Source organism: Pistacia vera, unplaced genomic scaffold (assembly GCF_008641045.1).
Source record: "Pistacia vera cultivar Batoury unplaced genomic scaffold, PisVer_v2 Contig93, whole genome shotgun sequence".
In the NCBI taxonomy this organism is placed as follows: domain Eukaryota; kingdom Viridiplantae; phylum Streptophyta; class Magnoliopsida; order Sapindales; family Anacardiaceae; genus Pistacia; species Pistacia vera.
The window spans coordinates 1,752,949-1,774,298 of NW_022196812.1; the positions used below are offsets into that span (position 1 = coordinate 1,752,949).

At 37.3% G+C, this 21,350-nt stretch overlaps 3 protein-coding genes across 3 annotated transcripts; all 3 read right to left on the bottom strand.

The window, feature by feature from the left end:
- Positions 1-1,551: 1,551 nt before the first annotated feature.
- On the bottom strand, positions 1,552-7,840 carry LOC116120301 (transcription initiation factor TFIID subunit 12b-like). Its single transcript, XM_031406262.1, has 9 exons — positions 7,147-7,840; positions 5,646-5,864; positions 4,379-4,993; positions 4,195-4,269; positions 3,489-3,567; positions 3,158-3,222; positions 2,737-2,772; positions 2,400-2,649; positions 1,552-1,990 (listed from the first exon to the last, which is right to left on the bottom strand). The coding sequence occupies exons 1-8, from the start codon at positions 7,732-7,734 to the stop codon at positions 2,467-2,469; spliced, it is 1,860 nt and encodes a 619-aa protein (XP_031262122.1). The 5' UTR covers positions 7,735-7,840; the 3' UTR covers positions 1,552-1,990; positions 2,400-2,466.
- A 281-nt stretch (positions 7,841-8,121) lies between these two features.
- On the bottom strand, positions 8,122-8,601 carry LOC116120360 (transcription initiation factor TFIID subunit 12b-like). Its single transcript, XM_031406311.1, has one exon. It carries the CDS (start codon positions 8,599-8,601, stop codon positions 8,122-8,124), a length of 480 nt encoding a protein of 159 aa, XP_031262171.1.
- Positions 8,602-9,476: 875 nt separating this feature from the next.
- On the bottom strand, positions 9,477-20,989 carry LOC116120361. The gene is given in 17 exon segments (XM_031406312.1): positions 9,477-9,662; positions 10,080-10,118; positions 10,432-10,911; positions 11,065-11,123; positions 11,253-12,021; positions 12,330-12,650; positions 12,935-13,391; positions 13,755-14,158; positions 14,304-14,459; positions 14,911-15,192; positions 15,667-16,419; positions 16,535-17,119; positions 17,442-17,648; positions 18,895-18,957; positions 19,123-19,194; positions 19,270-19,669; positions 20,341-20,989. Coding segments are annotated over 17 exon segments (5,601 nt in total). The 5' UTR covers positions 20,709-20,989.
- Between the last annotated feature and the right edge of the window lie 361 nt (positions 20,990-21,350).

Genomic DNA, 21,350 nt, shown 5'->3' on the forward strand with positions numbered 1-21,350 from the left:
ACAGCTCCGTTCCTCGCTGGAAATCGACGGCAACAGCTCCATTCGTTGACGACAACTCCATTCCTCGATCCAGGTAAGGCTCTTGCAGTTTTGATCCTTGAAATCACGTACCCTTTTTTTAGTTTTCTTGTGTTTTTCTTGATGGGTTCTCACTCTTTTACCTTGTGATCTTGCTTTATGTATCTGGGTTTACGTTGTTGGTCAGGTTAGAAAGCTGTAATTTTTGTGATCAAGATCTGGTTTTTGTGTTCATTCGAGCCTTGATCAGGTTCATATCGTTTGTTTTGATGATTTATGGTTTCCAGATTAAGTAGCTGAGGTTTGTGTATTGTAGTTCTTGGCTGCATGCTTCGTGGTGTCGATTCCGATGGACTCTTTGCCAGAATCAGCTAAAGCCTCATACGCGTCCTTCCGAGGTTCAATGGGTGCTTCAAGCAGACCCTATGGAGCAATGGATTCTACCAGTAGAAATTACACAACCAATATGATCCCCTAGTTTTTCTCGGCAAAGGTGCAGATAAAATTTAGTGTGTAAACTGTAAACCAACAATTTTTGTCAACATGATTTTCCCAATCTCGTGTGTATGCTGAAGTGTTGTATTTTAATTTTTCATACGTTTCATTGAATGAAATAATTATTCTTTCTATTGTAAATCCCACCTTACGAGTATATTTGATTTTGGAATATTGTCCTTGCCATATTTTGGTTATATTCTCTGACCTTGATTCAGAAATTTCATCATCAAACTATAATTTGATTACCTTTATGTTCAGTGGCATCTAATATGAGAATTATATTCTTACTTATTATGTATTTTATCATTTAATATGTAAATACAACATTATGTTTAGATTTGGATTTTGGATTGTTGTTAAATACTTAAATTATGTTGAGATTATTGTTGAATTAGAACTTTGAATCATGTTGGACAGTAATTAAGTTGTTATTGTCTTATTAAAAAATAGAAATCTAAAAAATAAAAGTTTTTTAAAAATATGCTAACATAATTATAATGTGTGATGATGTCACCAATCCAACCGACGGTCCAACTGATTAGACCGATTGAATCATGACCCAAGTAACAGAACGGGTTGCCCTTCGATCTGGCTTTTAAAACAATGGGTGTGGGTTAGTTTGTTGAACAGAGAAGGCGAGATTTGAGGAAAATTTATTGGTGTTTTGTTATATATATATATATATTTGACAAAATGGGCTGGGCGAGTACAAGTGCAATTTTCACGGGTTCACAAGACTTGACCTGTACCCTATATTATTTACCCGGGTATGGACCGACCCATGAGTCCAAACCCGTTTTGTCATGTCTAATATTAACCCTTACTATTATTACTCAACAATCGGGCTTGGGCATATGCACAAAGCCTCCTTCGGCCTTCAATGAGCCTGAAAATTTTCATTGAACTTCGATGATCGCCACATCATAAAGTCTTAAATGAAACAAATATATCATTTTAAATGAAACCAATATATCATTTTAAATGAAACCGACATATGGCATTCATCTGTTTAATAGATAAAAAAAGAGTGCAAATTAAGAATCTGGTTTTCTGGGCAAAGCTAACAAATCCTGCACTATTAATTTGTAAACTAATATACAAAAGTATAAAAGTCTAAATCATGAAAAAAAAAAAAAAAAAAAAAGACAAATAAGATGTGTGAAGAGCCACCAGAACTTAATCTATAAACATAACAAGAGCGACCAGAACCAAAGCTTCATTTATGCTGGTTAAACTTAAATGAGCTTTGATGAACTGGGATGCAAACTCACCTTAACTTTGTGCCTATGACTATGAATAGAGAACTATATTTTGATTCACCAAAGCAAATAGACATAAATCAACAGCGTAAAATGAAAAATTAGAGGTCAACTTTCTGGGAATTTGTTCTTTCATACTACTACTTGCCGAGTTATTACAGCCCGTGCTTCAGCGATCCGACTATAGCTTTTGCTTTTGTTAATCTTGATTCAATCTGCAAAACGAAGTTAAAAAGAAAGTGTCTTTAGCATTAAGAAATCATGAATGTAAAATCAACATTTGCAAAATATAGACCGTAAACGAGGCATAATGTTCGCAAGAAGTCTACGATGAATGTAAATTAAACAACAGGGCTCTTATGATCAAACTAATAACCAGTCTCCCTCCCTCTTATTTTTAAGTTTCAAGACAATGGTGAATGCAATTGAACGATCCAAGATTCTTAATGTTTCATGTGCAGCCAGAATTTTATTTAAATGTCTCATCTATGGCACTTCTTTCTTTAATAATATAAATCTCATCTATGAGACTGGCTACATCATCCGTCGAAAGAAACAATATATTATCAGTTACAAGTGGCAGCACAGCAGCAAAAAGTTTACTTGCAAGCTTACGATGCTTACCAATGAGGTCCATGTGGCCATCACCATTCAGCCTGAAGACCAAATTACAATCGGGAACAAATATCCATCAATACCGTGTTATTTGCTGCAGCATTTGAGAACCAGCTGCTTGTGAAACAAACTGCTCAGAACTTGGTGAAGCTCTTATAAAGTTATTGACACCAACTTGGTTGCTGAAGCCTGGTCTCATCATCTCTCTAGTATTATTCACGTTGGTTTCAGGCTGCGAGGATTCCATCAATGTACGAATCTGACAGAATACAATTTGTAAAGGGAACATTTTCAGTGCCCCATAAGGTAAGGATATAGATTAAACAAATGAATTAATTCAACTTACCATATCAAGACGCTTTTTGTGGAGATCACTTGACAACTGCACCATTTAGAAAAAATCATAAAAAATTTATCAACCGGAATTATTGTTTATTTTAAACTAGGCAAGAACTTTTCTACCATGAGTAATGCTACAGTTACCGACGGGTGTGCACCGAATTTGTGCACCGACTGACGTGACAAAATCCTGACCGTTGATTTATTATCAGTTAATATTAATCAACGGTCAGGATTTTGCCACGTCATTCGATGTAAACTTTTCAGTAACTCTATCATTTTCCTTCTACCATTAAGTCCTTTATACCATGGAACCAATGTGATTACGAATCAAGGCAAGTAGAAGAGTGAGAAATAGAAAGAGAGAAAGAAATACTGAATCATCATGTTGCATATCAAGGTCTTCAATAAAGAAATAAAATGCTTACCGGTTTCCTCTGGTGTTTCTGCCCTTCACTTGAGAATCCAGGAACTGTCAAATCCCAATTCTTCTCTGCACATACATTCAGCGTAACAGATTCATTGAGAAATGAGTAAAACATTACACTTGCTGGCTGAATTTAGATTTCACCAAAACAATCTTCATTGAAACATCTTTGTTTCACTGCTTTATCATATCATAAACAATATAATCTATCCTAGATATCAACCAAACTGCTAACCAGTAAACCAGTGATCAAACATAAGAAACAAATAGCAATATGCATAATCAAACATCAGAAATCTTCTGGGGGAACAAATAATAGAGAAAGCACAAACCTAAATGTAGTAATACATCTTTGGACTCCAAAGTTGATGATTTCCGGTGCTTTGCCAGACTACAAGCAAATGAAGTAACCTGCAAAAAGTACATGAAAATAAGTTTCTTTCCTGAAGACAATACAACAATTCTGCTTTAGTGGTCTTTTTATTTTTTTATTTTTTATAATTAATTAATTTTTAGAAAGAAGTTGATAGCCAGTGAAGATTATCATGACGTAATATGGTACACAGTGTAGACTATTATGGCAACATGGTAACTTCATAACAGTTACTAGCAGAAATTTCAAGATCTAATAAACCAATGTCAGCAGGTTCCATTGAGGAAATCCAACCACACCATGCAATCTTCTAACACTGTAAGTGCCATTTAGATATGTTATTCTTGAAGCAGAAGAAGGGAATTTCAGCCGAAACTTTAAAGGACCTTTTAGGGCAGCTCAGATAATCATAGCTACCAAAACGGTGGTTTTTGGAAAATAATGAGATGTGGGACTAAAAATTATACATGTAGGCTGCATTATGGCATCACTAATTTTGCTGACAGGGGATCAAAGTACAAAGCAAATTTTCTGACCAATGAAAAACAAAGTGTTTTTTTTTTGTGGGGGGGTGGGGTGTGTTGGTTGGGAAGATAGCACGCCACACGCACAGAAAGAGGAGCAAATAAACATAATAAAAGAGTTAGCTAGCTTAGCAGGCTCACAGAGTCAATAAAGTCATCTGCAATCTCCAAAAGAAGATCTTCGACATCTGGATCCAGTTTTCCCCGTGAATCAACCTGAGCAGCCAAAATTTGAAAAGATTTAATATATTTTACAAAAAAATTAAACAAAATTTCAAAATAAAACACTTATATAAACAGAACACTAAGTGAAAACGGAAAAAACCTGCGAAACAAGATCCTGTATCTTTCTCTTTCCAAGGAGCTGATTAGTTGCTTCTGTTCCATGGCTTGAACTCCCCCCAGGTGTAGTTGTACCAGAGGCAGTTGCATCTGGTTGTGATCCTGTCAAGCTAAGAGATTTCTGGACTGCATGACCTGGAAGCCTTGGAGAATGCTGCTGCTGTTGGTGTTGCTGTTGATGCAAGGTTGGCTGCTGTTGTAGTTGTTGGTGTGTTTGTTGTAGTTGTTGCTGCTGCTGCTGCAACTGTGACTGCGGCTGTGTATGTGTCTGCTGTTGAGCTTGATGCATCTGTGGATGCCCCATTTGTGGCTGCTGCTGCTGAACCAGCTGGGATAATTGCTGTGGGTTCAAGGCCAAAGAATTCTGGTGTAACTGCGAAGACGAAGCCAGTTGCTGCTGTAAGAGGACTTGTGGCTGCCTCTGATGTAGTTGGAGACGGAATGAAGGTGAGGCAGGGTTAGACATTGTCGGCATTTGCTTCAACCACTGTTGCGGCGACAAAGAGCTCTGCATCATACCCGGCTGTCCATTCTGAGCCAGGCCAGATAACTGAGGGTTCATAAATGCCAGAGATGAAGTCCTGGGTAAGTTTTGGACCTGAAGATTTTGAAAATAAATTGGACGTCAAATTCATGCACACAAATTACAAAGGGAAAATGAATTAAAAACCCACATAAAAACATTGCATAAGATTTCACTCCAGGAAAAATCTTCACGAAATGTGCCACTACTATTAAGGAACACCCAATGTGAAAATCTCAGAGGCAAAATACTGTCATATAGCTTATTTTATCTATAAAAAAGGAGGAACAAAATGCTCATGTCCCTGGGTAAGTTTTGTATCAGGTGGATAAATACACTTGTTTCCAAACCAACTAAAAGGAAAAAACATAGCAAAGTCAATGGTTATTTTATTTCTCAATCTCTCACATAGGCCATGAATAATTACTAATCTTTCAATAGTTATCCGTCCACTTGAAGGAGAAATGTTATATAAGCGTAACACAATATCAATAAGCTACTATGGTGCACAACACCATCTATCAACATGGAACCAATACATTTACCAATTAGGAAATATACTTATTAATTTGCATCCTTCCAGAAAACTAGAAAAAGACCACAAGGGAAGGAATTGAGTGATAGTGATAAGACAATAATTAAACAGAAAAAGGAAACAGAAAACGTAATCGTTTACCAAAATAACAGAAGGAAAACAGAGCACAGAAGCATTAGAAGGAAATTATACCTGAGGGGAGTTAAGAGCATTCTGTTGTGACAGTTGCTGCCGCATCTGCCCCTGATTCATTCGCTGTTGTGCATAAGCAAGGGCCCCACCAGCCCTCAATTGTGAGCCCAAATTAAGTGGCCCCATCATCCCCATTGCTTGCATTCCTTGCAAAGGCTGCCCAGGCGAATTACCAGGATGGAATTGGGATCCTTGCACTAATCCAGTTTTCTGCCTCGGCTACATCCAAAACCTCAATTTTTTCAGGAAAGGACAAGGAAGCCAGAATTTATAGATATTGGTCCAGCATAATATCTACCAATGAAAATTTCTCACTCTCCTATGCAAAATCAATCATGCAAATTATGAAGTTATCAACAAAAAGGTTACTACCATTATGGAAATTACTAACGTAGAAAAAGTCTTAGATTCCCTAAAATTTAATTGCTAACGCAATCAGGTATATGATAGTTATCTTATCGTTCTGAACAAGGCAGTTCATTACAATATTCTAATTGTTACAGAAGATATGGCTGCAGATAGTCCATAATTAAGCAAAAGGGTGCACATATTAACCACCACATAAAATAACTTTAAATGCTCCTGTAACTTTTAAGTAAATTCAACTTTCATACGAAAGCGTAAACTTCATGATGATAAACACCACAAACAAAGCTTCAATATTTCAACCCCTTTTCAGCATGTTCAAATTATACTTCACGAAATAATGTTACAATATATGGTTCCATCTCACCCAAGAAAGATCTTAACTTCTAAACCAACTGGGACCACTGAAAAAAAAAAGTTCATAAAGTGCAGCATTGAAAAAAATAATATGTTCTCTACACCACTTCTTCACAGCTTCTAAGAAAAACCTAATCTCACTTGCAAAAGCAAACTAATTCTTCTAAAAAACATTGATATTATGGTCATTAGAGTGCAGAGCAATAACAAATCAAGCACTACATAAAAGGTGACCCAAATAGCCCATTTAACTAAAACTACAGTCTCCCTATCACTCACAAAACACCAAACTAATGCAAATATCATTTCCAAAAGCAACAAAACTACTTCATTGAAACCAATGCAACAATCACTGATATCAAAGATAAAGCAAATAACCCTCACATATCCAATCATATATGATCATAACCACAACATAAACCAGGTTTCAAACATACAATCTAACATTAGCCACATAGTACAACTACACTCAGAACTACCTAGACATATCTCTTCATACAAACTTATCTGACACTACTGTATTACAGTGACATCGCATGTTCTAATTTGCTTAATAAGTATATACCATTTGAATTGCGACCGGAACCCACCAAAAAAGGGATAATCCATAACATCATTCTAATAACATACAACGCGTACCAGTTTTACAGAAAGTTCCTACTTTGCAAATATAGCATCCCAAATTCAAGTTAAAATAAAACACAAAATTCCATAATTTGTAAGTATAGCACACCAAATTCAAGTTAAAATAAAATACAAAATTTCATAAAATCAATACCGAAGCGAGCAATTGAGACTGTAAATTGAACTGGGCAGCGGATGCCCCAGTCAGCATGGGCAGGTGCCCCGTCTGCCCAATAAGGCCTGAGCGTGACAAATTAGAAGAACCTAGTTGAGGGTTTTGCTGGGTTTGCTGCTGATTCTGTTGATTGAAATTCACTTGACCGTACAAAGCTTGTTGCCTCAAGACGGTGTATGCAGAATGTTGTTGTTGCTGCTGCTGCTGTTGAATTTGATTCAGCCGTGAGATTGAGGAGGATCGATTCAAGGTTTGTGGGATTTGGTAATTCGACATGGCTGCAACGTTAACGTTCTGAACCATTTGTTGTTGTTGTTGGAGAATTTGTGGGTCAAGAGAAGGAGAGGAAGATTGGTTCTGTTGTTGTTGAGGTGTCGACGGGGTGGCGACGGGCTGAGAAGGAGGGCGGTGGAGAAAGGGCGCTGACGTGGCGGGGGTGGAGGGGGTTAAGGAGGAGGGAGTGGGGTCCAGCATAGGGTTTGGCGGGGATTGGAGGGGTTTGGGGGGAGAAGTTTGCATTGACGGGGTTGCTGGTGTTGGTGCTTGTGACGGTAAATTGTCTGCCATGGAGACCGTGGAGACGGTTGCGGTGGCAGTGACGGTGGCGGTAACGGTGGCGGTGGTGATGGGGGTTAGTTCATGACTTCATGGTGAAAGTTATTGGGTTTGTTTGCAGAGGATGAGGGAGTTTTGAAGAAGGTTGAAGAGAGAAGGGAGAAGACTGACAAGAGAAGATCTGGCGCGTACACGTGTAATCTAAGACTATAGCTGAGAAAGTCAAGTCATACTACGGCTCTTATTATACTTTCCTTTTCTTTTAGAATTCTTATTTGTTTTCGGAAGTGTTTTTGGAAAACACTTCTATTTTGTTCATAAATACTCAATAATATTTAAGATATTACTATAAATCTATAAATTTATCTTATATAGATAAGTAATATTGTTTTATTTGTTTTAACCAAGTTNGTTTTGCTGGGTTTGCTGCTGATTCTGTTGATTGAAATTCACTTGACCGTACAAAGCTTGTTGCCTCAAGACGGTGTATGCAGAATGTTGTTGTTGCTGCTGCTGCTGTTGAATTTGATTCAGCCGTGAGATTGAGGAGGATCGATTCAAGGTTTGTGGGATTTGGTAATTCGACATGGCTGCAACGTTAACGTTCTGAACCATTTGTTGTTGTTGTTGGAGAATTTGCGGGTCAAGAGAAGGAGAGGAAGATTGGTTCTGTTGTTGTTGAGGTGTCGACGGGGTGGCGACGGGCTGAGAAGGAGGGCGGTGGAGCAAGGGCGCTGACGTGGCGGGGGTGGAGGGGGTTAAGGAGGAGGGAGTGGGGTCCAGCATAGGGTTTGGCGGGGATTGGAGGGGTTTGGGGGGAGAAGTTTGCATTGACGGGGTTGCTGGTGTTGGTGCTTGTGACGGTAAATTGTCTGCCATGGAGACCGTGGAGACGGTTGCGGTGGCAGTGACGGTGGCGGTAACGGTGGCGGTGGTGATGGGGGTTAGTTCATGACTTCATGGTGAAAGTTATTGGGTTTGTTTGCAGAGGATGAGGGAGTTTTGAAGAAGGTTGAAGAGAGAAGGGAGAAGACTGACAAGAGAAGATCTGGCGCGTACACGTGTAATCTAAGACTATAGCTGAGAAGTCAGTCATACTATGGCTCTTATTATACTTTTCTTTATTTTTAGAGTTCTTATTTGTTTTCGGAAGTGTTTTTGGAAAACACTTCTATTTTGTTAATAAATACTCAATAATATTTAAGATATTACTATAAATCTATAAATTTATCTTATATAGATAAGTAATATTGTTTTATTTGTTTTAACCAAGTTGTCCCAGTTAGAACTAATCCTTGATAAAGACTACCGAGACAACCTACCATTACAATCTCTTACTTAAATCTTAAGAGTAGAGAATACGGACATAAGACCGTACACCTTAATCATACATCGTACACTTTAATCATACATCTTAACGCTCATCCAAATAATATTATTTTGTACCTTAAAAGTACACTTAATTAAATAATAAATAGATAATTATAACTTACAATAAAAAGTTTACACCAACAATCAAAAGAGTATGATACATGATACATCTTCAACATTGCAAAATTTGATCATTAAAATGTACATTCTATATGATCTGCTGGACTGCTATGCGACTTACCGACTGGGAATGGTATTTTGCTGCTCATAGGAGACACCGAAACTATGAAACTTATTTACAGTAAGGATGTGCTCATGGGATTTGGTGCCATCTTTGAGTTTCTGAAGCAGCATCCGAGGAGGGTCTCGAGAATAACACGAGTTTACAGTAAAGATGTGCTCATGGGATTGGCAAAGAAATGCTCACGGTATAACATTGTCGAACTTCTGAAACTGCGTCCGAGGAGGGTCCCCAGAAGAGGAGGGGGGCCGGTGTGTGTAGTTTGATGCATCTTCCTCACGACGAGGTGTTTATCCAAAACCATCAGCTCCAGCAATTTTTTACAGCTCTGCATAAAAATGGAGATCTATAAATCAACACTTTGTTCAAAATTGCAGGTGGGAAGTGATTAAATCAACAAAACCCCAAATTTCTTGACTTGTTCTAGTTCTATTTTTTCTGTTTTCGTTCTTTAACCAAATTGCTTGTTCCACCATATCTACCAGATCGCATGTATTGCAGAGAAATACTACAATCTACAGGAATAGAAGGGTTTATATAATAAGTTAATTGGTAACTCCTGTTCAGTGAGGAAAATGGTTTCCTCAGACCCAGCTGTGCGCCAAAATGTTTTTATCGGATAGTAAGTATTAACATTTGTATAAGCAACAGGGCTGCTGATGTGAAAAACTCCGGCCTAACATGATTTCAGGATAAATGCATATTTCGATATTCAATTCTATAATTAAGATTACACAATATGTACCTGGGGGTTTAATACATCCATCCCGCGGATAATTTCATCCTGTAAAAAGAATGAGAAAACAAAAATGTAAGATATATTTCGTAACTCCCAATGAACAGACAAAATAGACGTCCACAAAGCTTCTGGCTCACAAAAAACTTGGATGCCTGCATATGACGCTCATCACCAGATTATATTCTTTTTAAGAAACAATGCAGCAACACGGATGATGCCAATTCCTCAATAAAAAAGGAAAAAAGGCCTAAACAGATATTCATAAACGGAAAACCAAACGGTGATAAAGAGTTTCAGAGGATAAGTTTAAAAAACCTAGAATGGGGAAGTAAATGAAAAGACACAGAAATGCTGGTACCTCTAATATCCCAGGATTTTGCATAACCATGCCCAGAACACGATGTAGAAGTCCATTGTAAACAATACTGTTGACAGTTCCATCTCCATTTACCCAGGGCAATATCGGCATACAAAATTCAGCAGAAGTGTATTTGTAGCTTTCACTCTGAATATACTCCCTAGACAAACCATCAACTTGAATACAGACTTCATGCACATTGTTAGTTTGAGTTTCATTTACGTGTTCAGCAAAATCTTCAGGAAGATTAAGAATGGTGACTTTGTGCATATCACCAACATTCATCTCCATTTTCCGCTGTGAATTAGCACCATCACTATCATGGTTTTCTGGCTGGACTAATTGGCTATTATTGGTCCTACTTGAGAACTTTGTCAATGATGGTGTGTTGAGATCTTGATGGAAACCAGCCATAGAGATCAAGAAATACTTGGAACGATATAATGCATCAACAACACGAACAGTGTCATAGCCATTGACCTGTAGAAAAATCATTAGTACATTAGAAGAAACTGTACAAACAGCCCCAACCCCAATCTTTCCCTAAGCATCTGTGTCAGCCTGCCAGTACACTGCTCAAGAAATGACAAATTGCACTTATAGTCTAAAATTGCTGATCCTTAGTGAACCTACCTTATATGCTCGTCCAAATGCTTGAAGCACATTGATGATACATTCAGGGATTTTTTCTCCTGGGAAGGACAATAAAGAGACAAAATTAATACAGTCGAACTTGTGCATAAATATCATCCTTCCTGAAATCTTAAAGCAAATGGCACATTTATGAACATCCCCATAAAAGAAAATTATGGTGCATGTACCTGGCATATCTATAACGTGGGAAACTTCCTTGATGCTCAACCCTTGGTCACCAGCCTTTTGAATAGCAGCATAAACAGTCTTAAAGACCTTAGGACTGAAGAAACTAACCAGTGTTTGGTCAGTTCTCGATAAATACTCAGCATAGGTTGCCATAGAGTCCCAAGGTGACTCACTAGAACCTCCTGCTATGGTAACAGCACTGCCAAAGTTGAGCATCTGCTTCACATGGTCAGACTGACAAGGACTACCAATATTTTTTTGATCCAAAAGATTGTTAAATTCAGCATTATCATGAAGTTCACTGCTGCAAGTTTCCACACCTTCAGACAACTCTACAGCATCGGCCATTAATATTCTTGTACGATGCACGGATACCATGATACCAGGAAAACCCTTTTCTCGGCGAGAAACAAGTTCACTTTCTGCGACAAATTTTAATTTCTTAGCCTTATCACCATCACAAAATTCATTTTCCTCATTCTTACGTTTCAAACATCTCAAGTCTTCTCCCTCTCCAATGCCTTCATCTGGCAACAAAGGAGAAATTGACAGTTCGCCAGAAGAAACTAAAGAAAGCAAATGAAAAATATCCCCACACTGTAAGTCTGCATTAAGATTAATCCCCCCTTCCATAAGATCCTTTCCTCTTTCATAAAGCCAACTAGAAAATTCTGTAGCTCTCTTTCCAGTATTAATTGGGAAGGGTGATTTAGAAAGATTTTGCAAGAACAGCTGAGAAAGTACAAAAGGACTGCCATTACCCCCAATCTATCATAAAGTGAAGAAAGCTCTGTGTTAGAAATTACTTTCATATCAATAAAATAGAAAATAGGGGACAGAAAGGCAGTTTAATAATTGGTCAAATGAACATACAGGAAGTGAGAAATAAGAGTCAAACAATAAGTATTATTGCTTAAGTGAGAAATAAGAGTCACACAATAAGTATTATTGCTTAAGTGTGAAATTTACAGATTATTATTGCTTCCTCATATTTTCGCAAAAGCCACAAGACTGACATAAATTATCATATCTGAAACTGAGTATACTACATAATCCATCAATAAAAACTCATTTACCATAAATTTCTTCTCCTTGAGGTAGCTAAAGGCTGCAAAAAGATCATGTTCTGAATAACGCCGTAGAGTTTCTGCCAGCAAATTTGGCAGTTCTGGTGCTGCTGAGGTGCTCAAGAAGACGAGCTTAAACAATTCTATGGCATTAGAAACAGCCAAAGATTCAACTTCTCTACTGATACTTATCCCTTCGGTCAAAAGCTTGAGAAACTTTTGATGAAGGAGATGACATTTGGTTCTTCGAGCAGCATCCTTATGTGGTCCCATACCAAGGTTCTGATCACTATAAGTGGCTGAAGAAACCAATCCAGATTCCTCAAGATTCTGCAAGTTAAATATTTACTATCAGCTTCTACAAGGAAGGTAACTGCAAGAATAGGAAACTTTTCTTTTGCAGATACAGTAATAATATACAAGCATGTCAAAAACCATTTCTTGTAAACCATATTTAACAAAGAAGTAGAAAAGAACATGGGCAAAAGGGAGAGAGTGTGTGACTTTTCCAACATAAAGATGAGAGCTCCTCTAGATCAATCCCTTGGTCAAAATTTTGACCATTGAACTCCAGATGCATCAATGATACAATACCAAAATGTGATTAATCTTACATTTAGATATTCCTCAGAAGCTGACCCAATTCTTTTAGATGTCTCCAACTTCGCTATCCGTTTCAATCGAAGGACATCACCAAGAGCTGCCTGAATATTCTTGTCATTAAAATCATCCCACTGTTTTTCCTCCAAAATAGTATCTTCAGTGTCTTCAACACCATCAGAGACATTCAGTTTATGACCTTTCCTGGACAAAACCTGCACAGGCACTCTGCTATCATTAATGTTTAGTTTCATATTTTGAGTTTTCTCCAGGTGCTTCACATATCGTTCACTAAGCAAATTACAGAGCTTCATGATAGCTTTTCTAAATTTTCCATTTCTTCTTAGAGAAGACATTCGTTTCTCACAGGCACCAGGAGACGCTGGAAGATTAGGAAGAGAAGCCCAATCCACACGGTGAACTTTTGACCCAAGAGTTGCACGACGTCTAACATATTGAATCACCAATTGCCTGATAGGAGAAACAATAAATTATGTGAAACAAAATAACTACAGAAAAATTTCATAAGGAAGAAACAAAAGATTACTTCTTTCCGTATCTTAAAAGAATGGCCTATGTATCCTCATCTAGACCGATAGACAATACGCCTAATGCAAAACGAAGGTAAACATACAAAAAGTCTCCAGTCAGGTCGCTTTGCTAAATCATTTTATCACCACATTCATACACCTTCTCAACAGTGTTAAGAAGTCGTACTGCTAGACCAACATTTTCTAGCAAATAACCAAAATGCGTCCTACCTTATGGTCCCAGTTTCCCAAGCCCTTTCTATGTGATTCACTTACTGCTGGAAAGATAATTATTTTCCTTTACCTATCTGCTTCATCTGTCCATGAGAACCTTTTTTGATGTGATGGCTTCATCTCCGAAGACGTGTGCTGACTGTAAGATAAATGACTCTCTCCATCTTCATCTGGTCCTGGATCTTGTACATTTATCAAATGATCACCTTCTTCATGTCCTGGAAAATGATGGTCATGGTCTTCCACAAATTTGTTTGTAGTATCAAGTAATGTAGCAACCCCCTGGCTAGCCAACTGTCCAGTTGCAGCACCAACTCTTGTCCGCTTTAATGATCTTTCGTCTAAAGATCTCTTTCTTTTTTGTGATGATGAACATTTATTCTTTAGTGGCTGACACTCCTTCCCATTGGCACCAAAAGCACCCTGAAATCTGCTAAGACGTTGCTGTCGCTTATCAGAATGAACGCGCAGCACCTGCAAGTGGCATTCAAAGAGTCAAAATGTATCAGTTCAACCACAAAGAAAGAAAGAACACACCAAAAACATGGGAGATAATATTAAGGTAATTGAGATATATATATATATATATAAAGATAAGAAAATTTAAAATCAATCTAACCTGCTCTAAAGTCAGATTAAGATCCTTGGCAATCTTCTCACACTCTTTGTATGAGATCTTTTCATTTACGTTGTCCCTCACCATACACTTAAGGAGCTCAGCACGCTGATCAGCTGTCATAACCCGAACTGAGGCCCATGACCGGTAATGAAAAACCTGTATTGGATCAAAACTTACTATAGCAAAGAGAAGAGCACAAATGAAAATATAATTAACACATTTTATGCCCATCAACCTCAGATCTTAAGATCTAGATAATAGCTGCATATAACCAATCACATCTACATTAACAAAATCTTAAGCTTGTATGTTATAGGGAAAATTACAAAATTAAACAAAACAAACTATCCGGTGTAGTTACCCAAAATTCAGCAAGGTACTTTTTGAAAATTATGTGTGTAGAATCATATATATAGCCAACATATTTTGTTCCCTCGTAAAAGTTGACAGAGGATTTCATAACTTGAACTGAAGTCCTAGAATAGGATTTCAGAGATAAGCTCTGCATAATTGAGGAGATCTAGACAACCCTTTCTAGTATATTTCTAAACCATCTCATCGTACAATATAATGATTACTCTTGTTTACAACAAGGCCAAGTGCATACCTCGTGAACAGCAGATCCAGGAAATGCATGTCTGGCAGCTCTTGGATCAGCAGCAGCATAACAATACTCTAAAGTTTGCCAATACTCATTAACAGCTTCTTTGGTTGACAGGAAAAAGTCATGTCGGATTCGTGGGCGAAGATCAAGAAGCATAACATTGGATGTTGCAGCTATTGATGGTGGTTCCTCTATATAAGGTTTAAGTTCCATTGAATGTGTCAAATTGGCATGCAAGAACTTGATTCCATCATCTGAATGACCATTATTTACCAGCCGAATCAACTATGTCATACAATCAGTTCAGTTGTTAGGCACAATAACATTGATCTATAACACAAGATAATATAAAAATTAATCGAAAATGATTATTAAGTCAATTGCCATCCTAGTTTTCAAAGATGAGATATTTGATTTCTACTTAATCCGATAGTAGAACATGTTCCAATATTTGATTTTATGTAAAGGTTTCTTCTTGCACTTGCTATCAAATATAATGTAAAAGCCCTAATATATTGTATGAGTTACATTATTTGTCTGAAAAATCTACACTGGCGCTCAAAATTCAGTGCAGTTTCTATGCCAAAAATTAGTCATTTGGATGAAAAGAAAAAAATGACGCTACTTTCATCTTACAGTAAATAAACTGTCTAACAAAGAAAACCTGGGTGAAACAGTTTAAATGGAAAAAATGCAGCATACCATTTGAAATGATAACTACACTAGAATAACAATTTATACATGACCAAGTAATAATACCTTCAACCTGCGCAGAATGTCAATGATCAATGATAGTCTCCCAGTTGCCCTAGTATCCATCAGACCCCTATACTCTTTGATAGAAAGATCAGAAAGGCACAAACCCTTCTTGCACTTCTCAATCAGATCATCAAATTTCTGAGTAGATCCTGCAACTTGTAAAAAAAGTTCAATTGGAATGTTCTTAATGGCTGCTTCTAGGGAAAACAAATTGCAAGAGCTGTGAGGAAGTTTTAAGTCAGTCACATGTTTCCCAGATGATAAAGTATCATCCCAACCAGGTTGTTTACTGAGAAAACTCCATAAATAGCTATGAAGAAGCTTCGCACGAACCATTTTTGCCAGTACGAACCCATTAGCACGCATAGCTTCATATTTAACTGCTTTGTCATCTGAATATATACGGCCGTGAGTTCTCTGGACGCCATCCAATACAGGAACTAATTCATTATTTTTTATCTTAGATAAGCCCCGACCACGAATTTGCATTTCAAAAGATCTCAGTCTATCATGGATTTCACTGAGTAGATCAGGAGCCAAACTTTGAACAGATGGGTGCAGAACCACCCGAGTGGTGCGGGTACGACCACAGTTTGTGACAGCAGGGACACTAATGTCTAAGCATTTGCAGTGTCCTTGCCGCTGAAGATTTAATAATATTCGTTCAATAGTCTTCCTATCAATTGTTGGGCCCTTGTCCTCGAGATTCATGAGCCACCTGTGCAGCTCGACTCTCAAAATAAACTTTTCGTCCTGAAAATGAACAATGGAGCAATGGTTGAGTATTAAAAGTATTAAGCAGGAGAAAGAAGAAACAAGTCTTTTTCCTGGTGTATGTGTTCAGTGTGGGGGGGATTATGTCGAATACCTGTAAGCGTTCAAGTATCCACTTCTCCCTTCGTAAACTATTAGGAGTCAAAGACGGTGATGGATTTGTAAGTGCTTTCCGCAAAGCAGGATGTTTTGTTTCTGATGGAGAAACATTAGTTTCTATTTCTGAACGCACTAAAACTAGTTCTCCCCCTGAAGCCGTGTCACTTGGGTCATGAACCAACTCTTGCTCAGGACAAGGAAGAATATGGTTAGTTTTATCATCTCAGAAGGAGCCAGAAGGAATTTCAGTATTGGTTTCAATGTCTTTTTCTTCTCCAGGATTAGCTAAATCACCTTTAGAAGTTGAATGGTTATACTCAAGAAATGTTTGATCTGGTCCATGAGAAGCATCATCTGGATGGCTAATATCAACATGAGAAACTTCATTTTCGCTATTATTTTTTTTCAATTTACTGTGAAATGCATTAAATGAGTTAGAATTAGAATTTCCAGGTGCCCAAACTCGATATGCTAAAGTTCTTTTATGGTTCTCTGGCTGCAAAGGCATTCCAAATCTTGAAAACATGCTACGAAGCCGAGCATAGTTCTTCTTCTTATCAAGTCCAAGCCTGTCACACACCTGCTCAAGCAATTACAAATATGCAAAAAAATATTTAAAATTAGGAAGCAGTACTAAAAACCAGGCATTTGCAAAAATACGTCAGACAACTTAATGCAAGAAAAATTATCCAACTCAAACGATACTACTGATGACTTGCTTCCTGATTTATGTTCAAACTAAAAGTCCTCATTGTTTGAAATTAAGAAATGAGAGCAATTTCACATTTTCTCTATTTTGGTGCAACTTTTTAAGGAAATTTCTAGAGATGAATCTGTAATATAAGCATACAACCTAAGAAGCAAGAACAGCATTAAGCAATGACAAGAATTAGGAAACACACCTCCATAACAGTCAATCCGTTAGATCCTTCAGCATCCACCATATCATAAATTTGTTGCTCAATGGGAAGCTCTACGAGTTGCTCATTGTTGGGAAATCTCCTTCCAAATTTCACTTCTTCTTTCTCAAAATTATCTCCACATCCAAGGTTGTTTGGCTCGAATTTTTTTGAGGAGAACTTTTTCAACAATCGTAGACAACGCACAACCTACCAAATCAGAGATATCACAAATAACAAACTAAAGACAAAGATATTGTCCACAAGCAGAAAAAGAACTTTTCTTTTTTCTTTTTCTTTATTTCTTTATTTATATATTTATTTTTATAAAAAACAAGAGAAATTGGATTAAATATGATTCTAAGGAGAAATATGGACTAGCAGACCACAATAAAAAAAAGAATCTTAAGGAGGACATCCCCCCATAGAGAGACAGCCCAAAAGAAAGCACTAAGACACATTATATAAGATGAAAACAAAGTATGCTAGACACAAGACTCTGCATTTCAACTAGCAACATGTGTATAAGAATATGACAACACGAAGGCGATAACCAAAAACATGAGAAAACTATCTACCTTACAGACAAAAAGCTGATAATACAAGATAATTTTGCTCAATCATAAACCAAAGGACATCATACCATCAGCAAAGCAAAGTGTTAGGAACCCCAAAACTCAACCAAAATTCCCCAATACACAAAAGAGCAAACACAACAAATCAAGCACAAAATCTGAATATACTCTGTAATTTGTATTACTAATCTGCATTATTAGAACAGCAAGATACCAAGAACATTAGGAACAGAATTGAAAGAAAAGCAGTAAAATAACGCTAGCTATTTGAGGTGCTAGGTCCCTCCCTACTAATTCCTTTACTAAAATATTCTCTACCCTTTACAAGTCATATACCTAGATATATATACCCAATTAACACCCTACCTCATTGCTACCACCACGTGGCTATGTGCTAACAAACTTCCCACAAACCTTACTAACTAATTACCCCCCTGTTTTCCTCTCCTGTAAACATGCGTGATGGGTGTTGGTGGTGTCCTACCACAAAGGAAGTGTGAGATATCTTCTAACCTCTTCCAAATGTAGTAGATAAAGTGTTACTCTCTCATGTGATTTTCACTAGTATCCAATAGTGCTTCTTAAAAGAAAAAGGAAATTTTGGGATATTTTGGATAACCAAAAATCATTGCTGCTCTTTGCTTGTTTGCAGTTATTGGCAAAGGACAGATGACCCCTTATAGAAAAAAAAGAGTGGTAAACTTTGAAATCAAAAAATTAGTCCCCAAGAACTAGAAACATCATTGGAAAGGATAAATGAACTAATTTTAAAGGCTAAAAAGTAAATACTAACTACAATTAAAATTTGTACTCAAGGAAAGAAAAAATTGCAACATTAATGAAAGCAAAAACATTGATAATCAATTAGATTTATTGCTCACCTTCTCATTCACTTTTGCATCAAACTCCTTAACAATGCCAGCATCGGTCAACCGCCTACATATCTGAGAGCACATTCCTCATTAAATATGACAATAAAATAATGAATTAAGTTCATCAAAACTCCACACATGAACATGACAAACGAAAAAAAAAAAAAAAAAAAAAAAACTTCTACTTATGTATTTTCCTCCAAAAAGAAACAAAAGGAAAGAAAGAAAGAACCTTACAGTTCTCCATGCCTTGTGTTTCGAAGGTCCAAAATAACCTAGGCCTTGTTTAATATCTGAGACAACAAGAACCTTCAATAAAAGAAATATCAGCATAAAGACACCAAAGAGAATAAAAAACCTAAATATCTTTCATACATAACTAACCTTGCCATTAGCTTCTTCAAGCTTATCACAGATATCTTTCATTGCAGGTACAAAATCCTTTATGTGCACATCCTCTTTAACACTTTCTCCAGGGAAACCATCTTTACCCACAGCATTTTCATTTCCATTCCCAAAATTATCCACAATTGGTCCTTCCTTGCTAATCTCAAATCTTTGTTGAGAACCCAATTGTTTTGCATACCGATACAAGTACATTAAATTGGTGGTCACGCATGAACTGTTTTTTGGCTCCCCTTCACTGCCAGGTTCCCTTGTCCTCACAACTGCTGGTTGCCTCACAATCAAGCCATTGCATTCAAGGTTCCTCACTATATAAAACAAGTTATTCCCTTCAATGCCAAATTCCTTGGCGAGTTGATTTTGTGTTAGTCCATTTGATCTGCAATTAATTTTAGGCGCCATCACAATCTGCATTTGCTAGTTTTGCTATCAGTTTACAGTTCTAATTTCAGTACCTTGATCAAACTTAATTAGCTCACCAAACATATTTTCTCATTCCAGTATAACAAATCCTACTTTTATTAATACAAAAAAGCACAGAGAATATAAGAACCAAAAATTCAAGAACCACCAGTTTTGAACCCAATAATTCTATCAACTTTCTTCTCACATTAATAAAAAGGTAACCAAAATGTTCATCTCCTGCTAATAAACTCATAATCAAATGAAACCATTAAAAATATTCAATTCAACAAACAAAAACCGATCAGTCAAACAACTACTTTTCCTCATCCAGTATGCAAATTCTTGTTAATTTCAATATTCCCAGATCCTATCACATTATTAGGCCGGGAAAAATATATGTATTTGATAATCATTAAAATTCATTTTTACAAAATTCTATATCAAATTAACAACAGCATATCGTTATCTAATACCATACAAAAATATTCCATAAATCAGATTTTCTAACATTCAACATCAAATTAACGGCAGAAACATAAATTGTAATTCAATTTTTCCGTACTAACAGGTAACTAGTAAACGGTAACATATTCTAATAATTTTAAATAAAATACAAATTCTAATTCATAACACAAGGGACCTAACCTGGCAACAGCTAGACGTTCAAGAGTGCGACGTTGAGGAGCGGAGAGGTTAGAATTAGCAGCCGACGTGTCATACAGTCCAACGAAATTGTCTCTAAGCTGCAAACTGGCAACGATCTTCACGCCTAGCTTCTCGGCGTCCTCGAGGAGCTGAATCGCGGCGTCATTCGGATCAAACGCGTCGTTTTGAGAGGAGAGGAACTGGAGTGAAGGGATTTTCAAGAGGTTGGAGTAAATGGAAGCTTTGAAAGAGGGAGTGAGAGAATTGTCATTGAGATTGCCGAGTTCGGTCCACAGCGAGGCCAACGAGAGGCCGGTTTGGCCTTGCACACAGATGGCTTCGAGAGCGGAGGAGATTATGGCGTCCATTGGAGAGAATTGGGGGACGAAACGGCGGCGTTTGCAAGCTGTCGACGTTCAGTTTTGAACTTTTTGATTTTGTTCAGTAAAGCATTAATAATGGAGCATTATTTCTTGGACAACTTGTGCAATCACTCGAAGGAGATGCCTTTGTATGGTATAGCAAGCTGCCTCCTGTGTGAATCTCTGATTGGGATAGTCTTGTGGCTCGGTTTCACAAACACTTCTACAGTACTCACAGGAGTGTAGGCGTGACAGAATTGACGGAAGCCAAGCAGCGTGAACACCAGTCTGTTGATGGCTCAAACACTTCTACAGTACTCACAGGAGTGTAGGCGTGACAGAATTGACGGAAGCCAAGCAGCGTGAACACCAGTCTGTTGATGGCTTTTTGCTACATGGATAAATCTGAAACCTTAAATTATTCAGAATTAGAAAGAAGGGTTTAAATATGATTCGTAGAAGAACAGGTGGAAGTCTCGGAAAACATTGGGTTTGGTTTTGGTCTGGTGTTTATGGGCCTATTTATGAATAAAACCGGCCCATAATGGAATATCAGAGCCCGTTTGATATAGGATTTTAATTTTTTTTTTTTTTTTTAAATGACGAATACAAAAGAAACAGTTAAGGGTCCGTTTGTTTTATGATTTT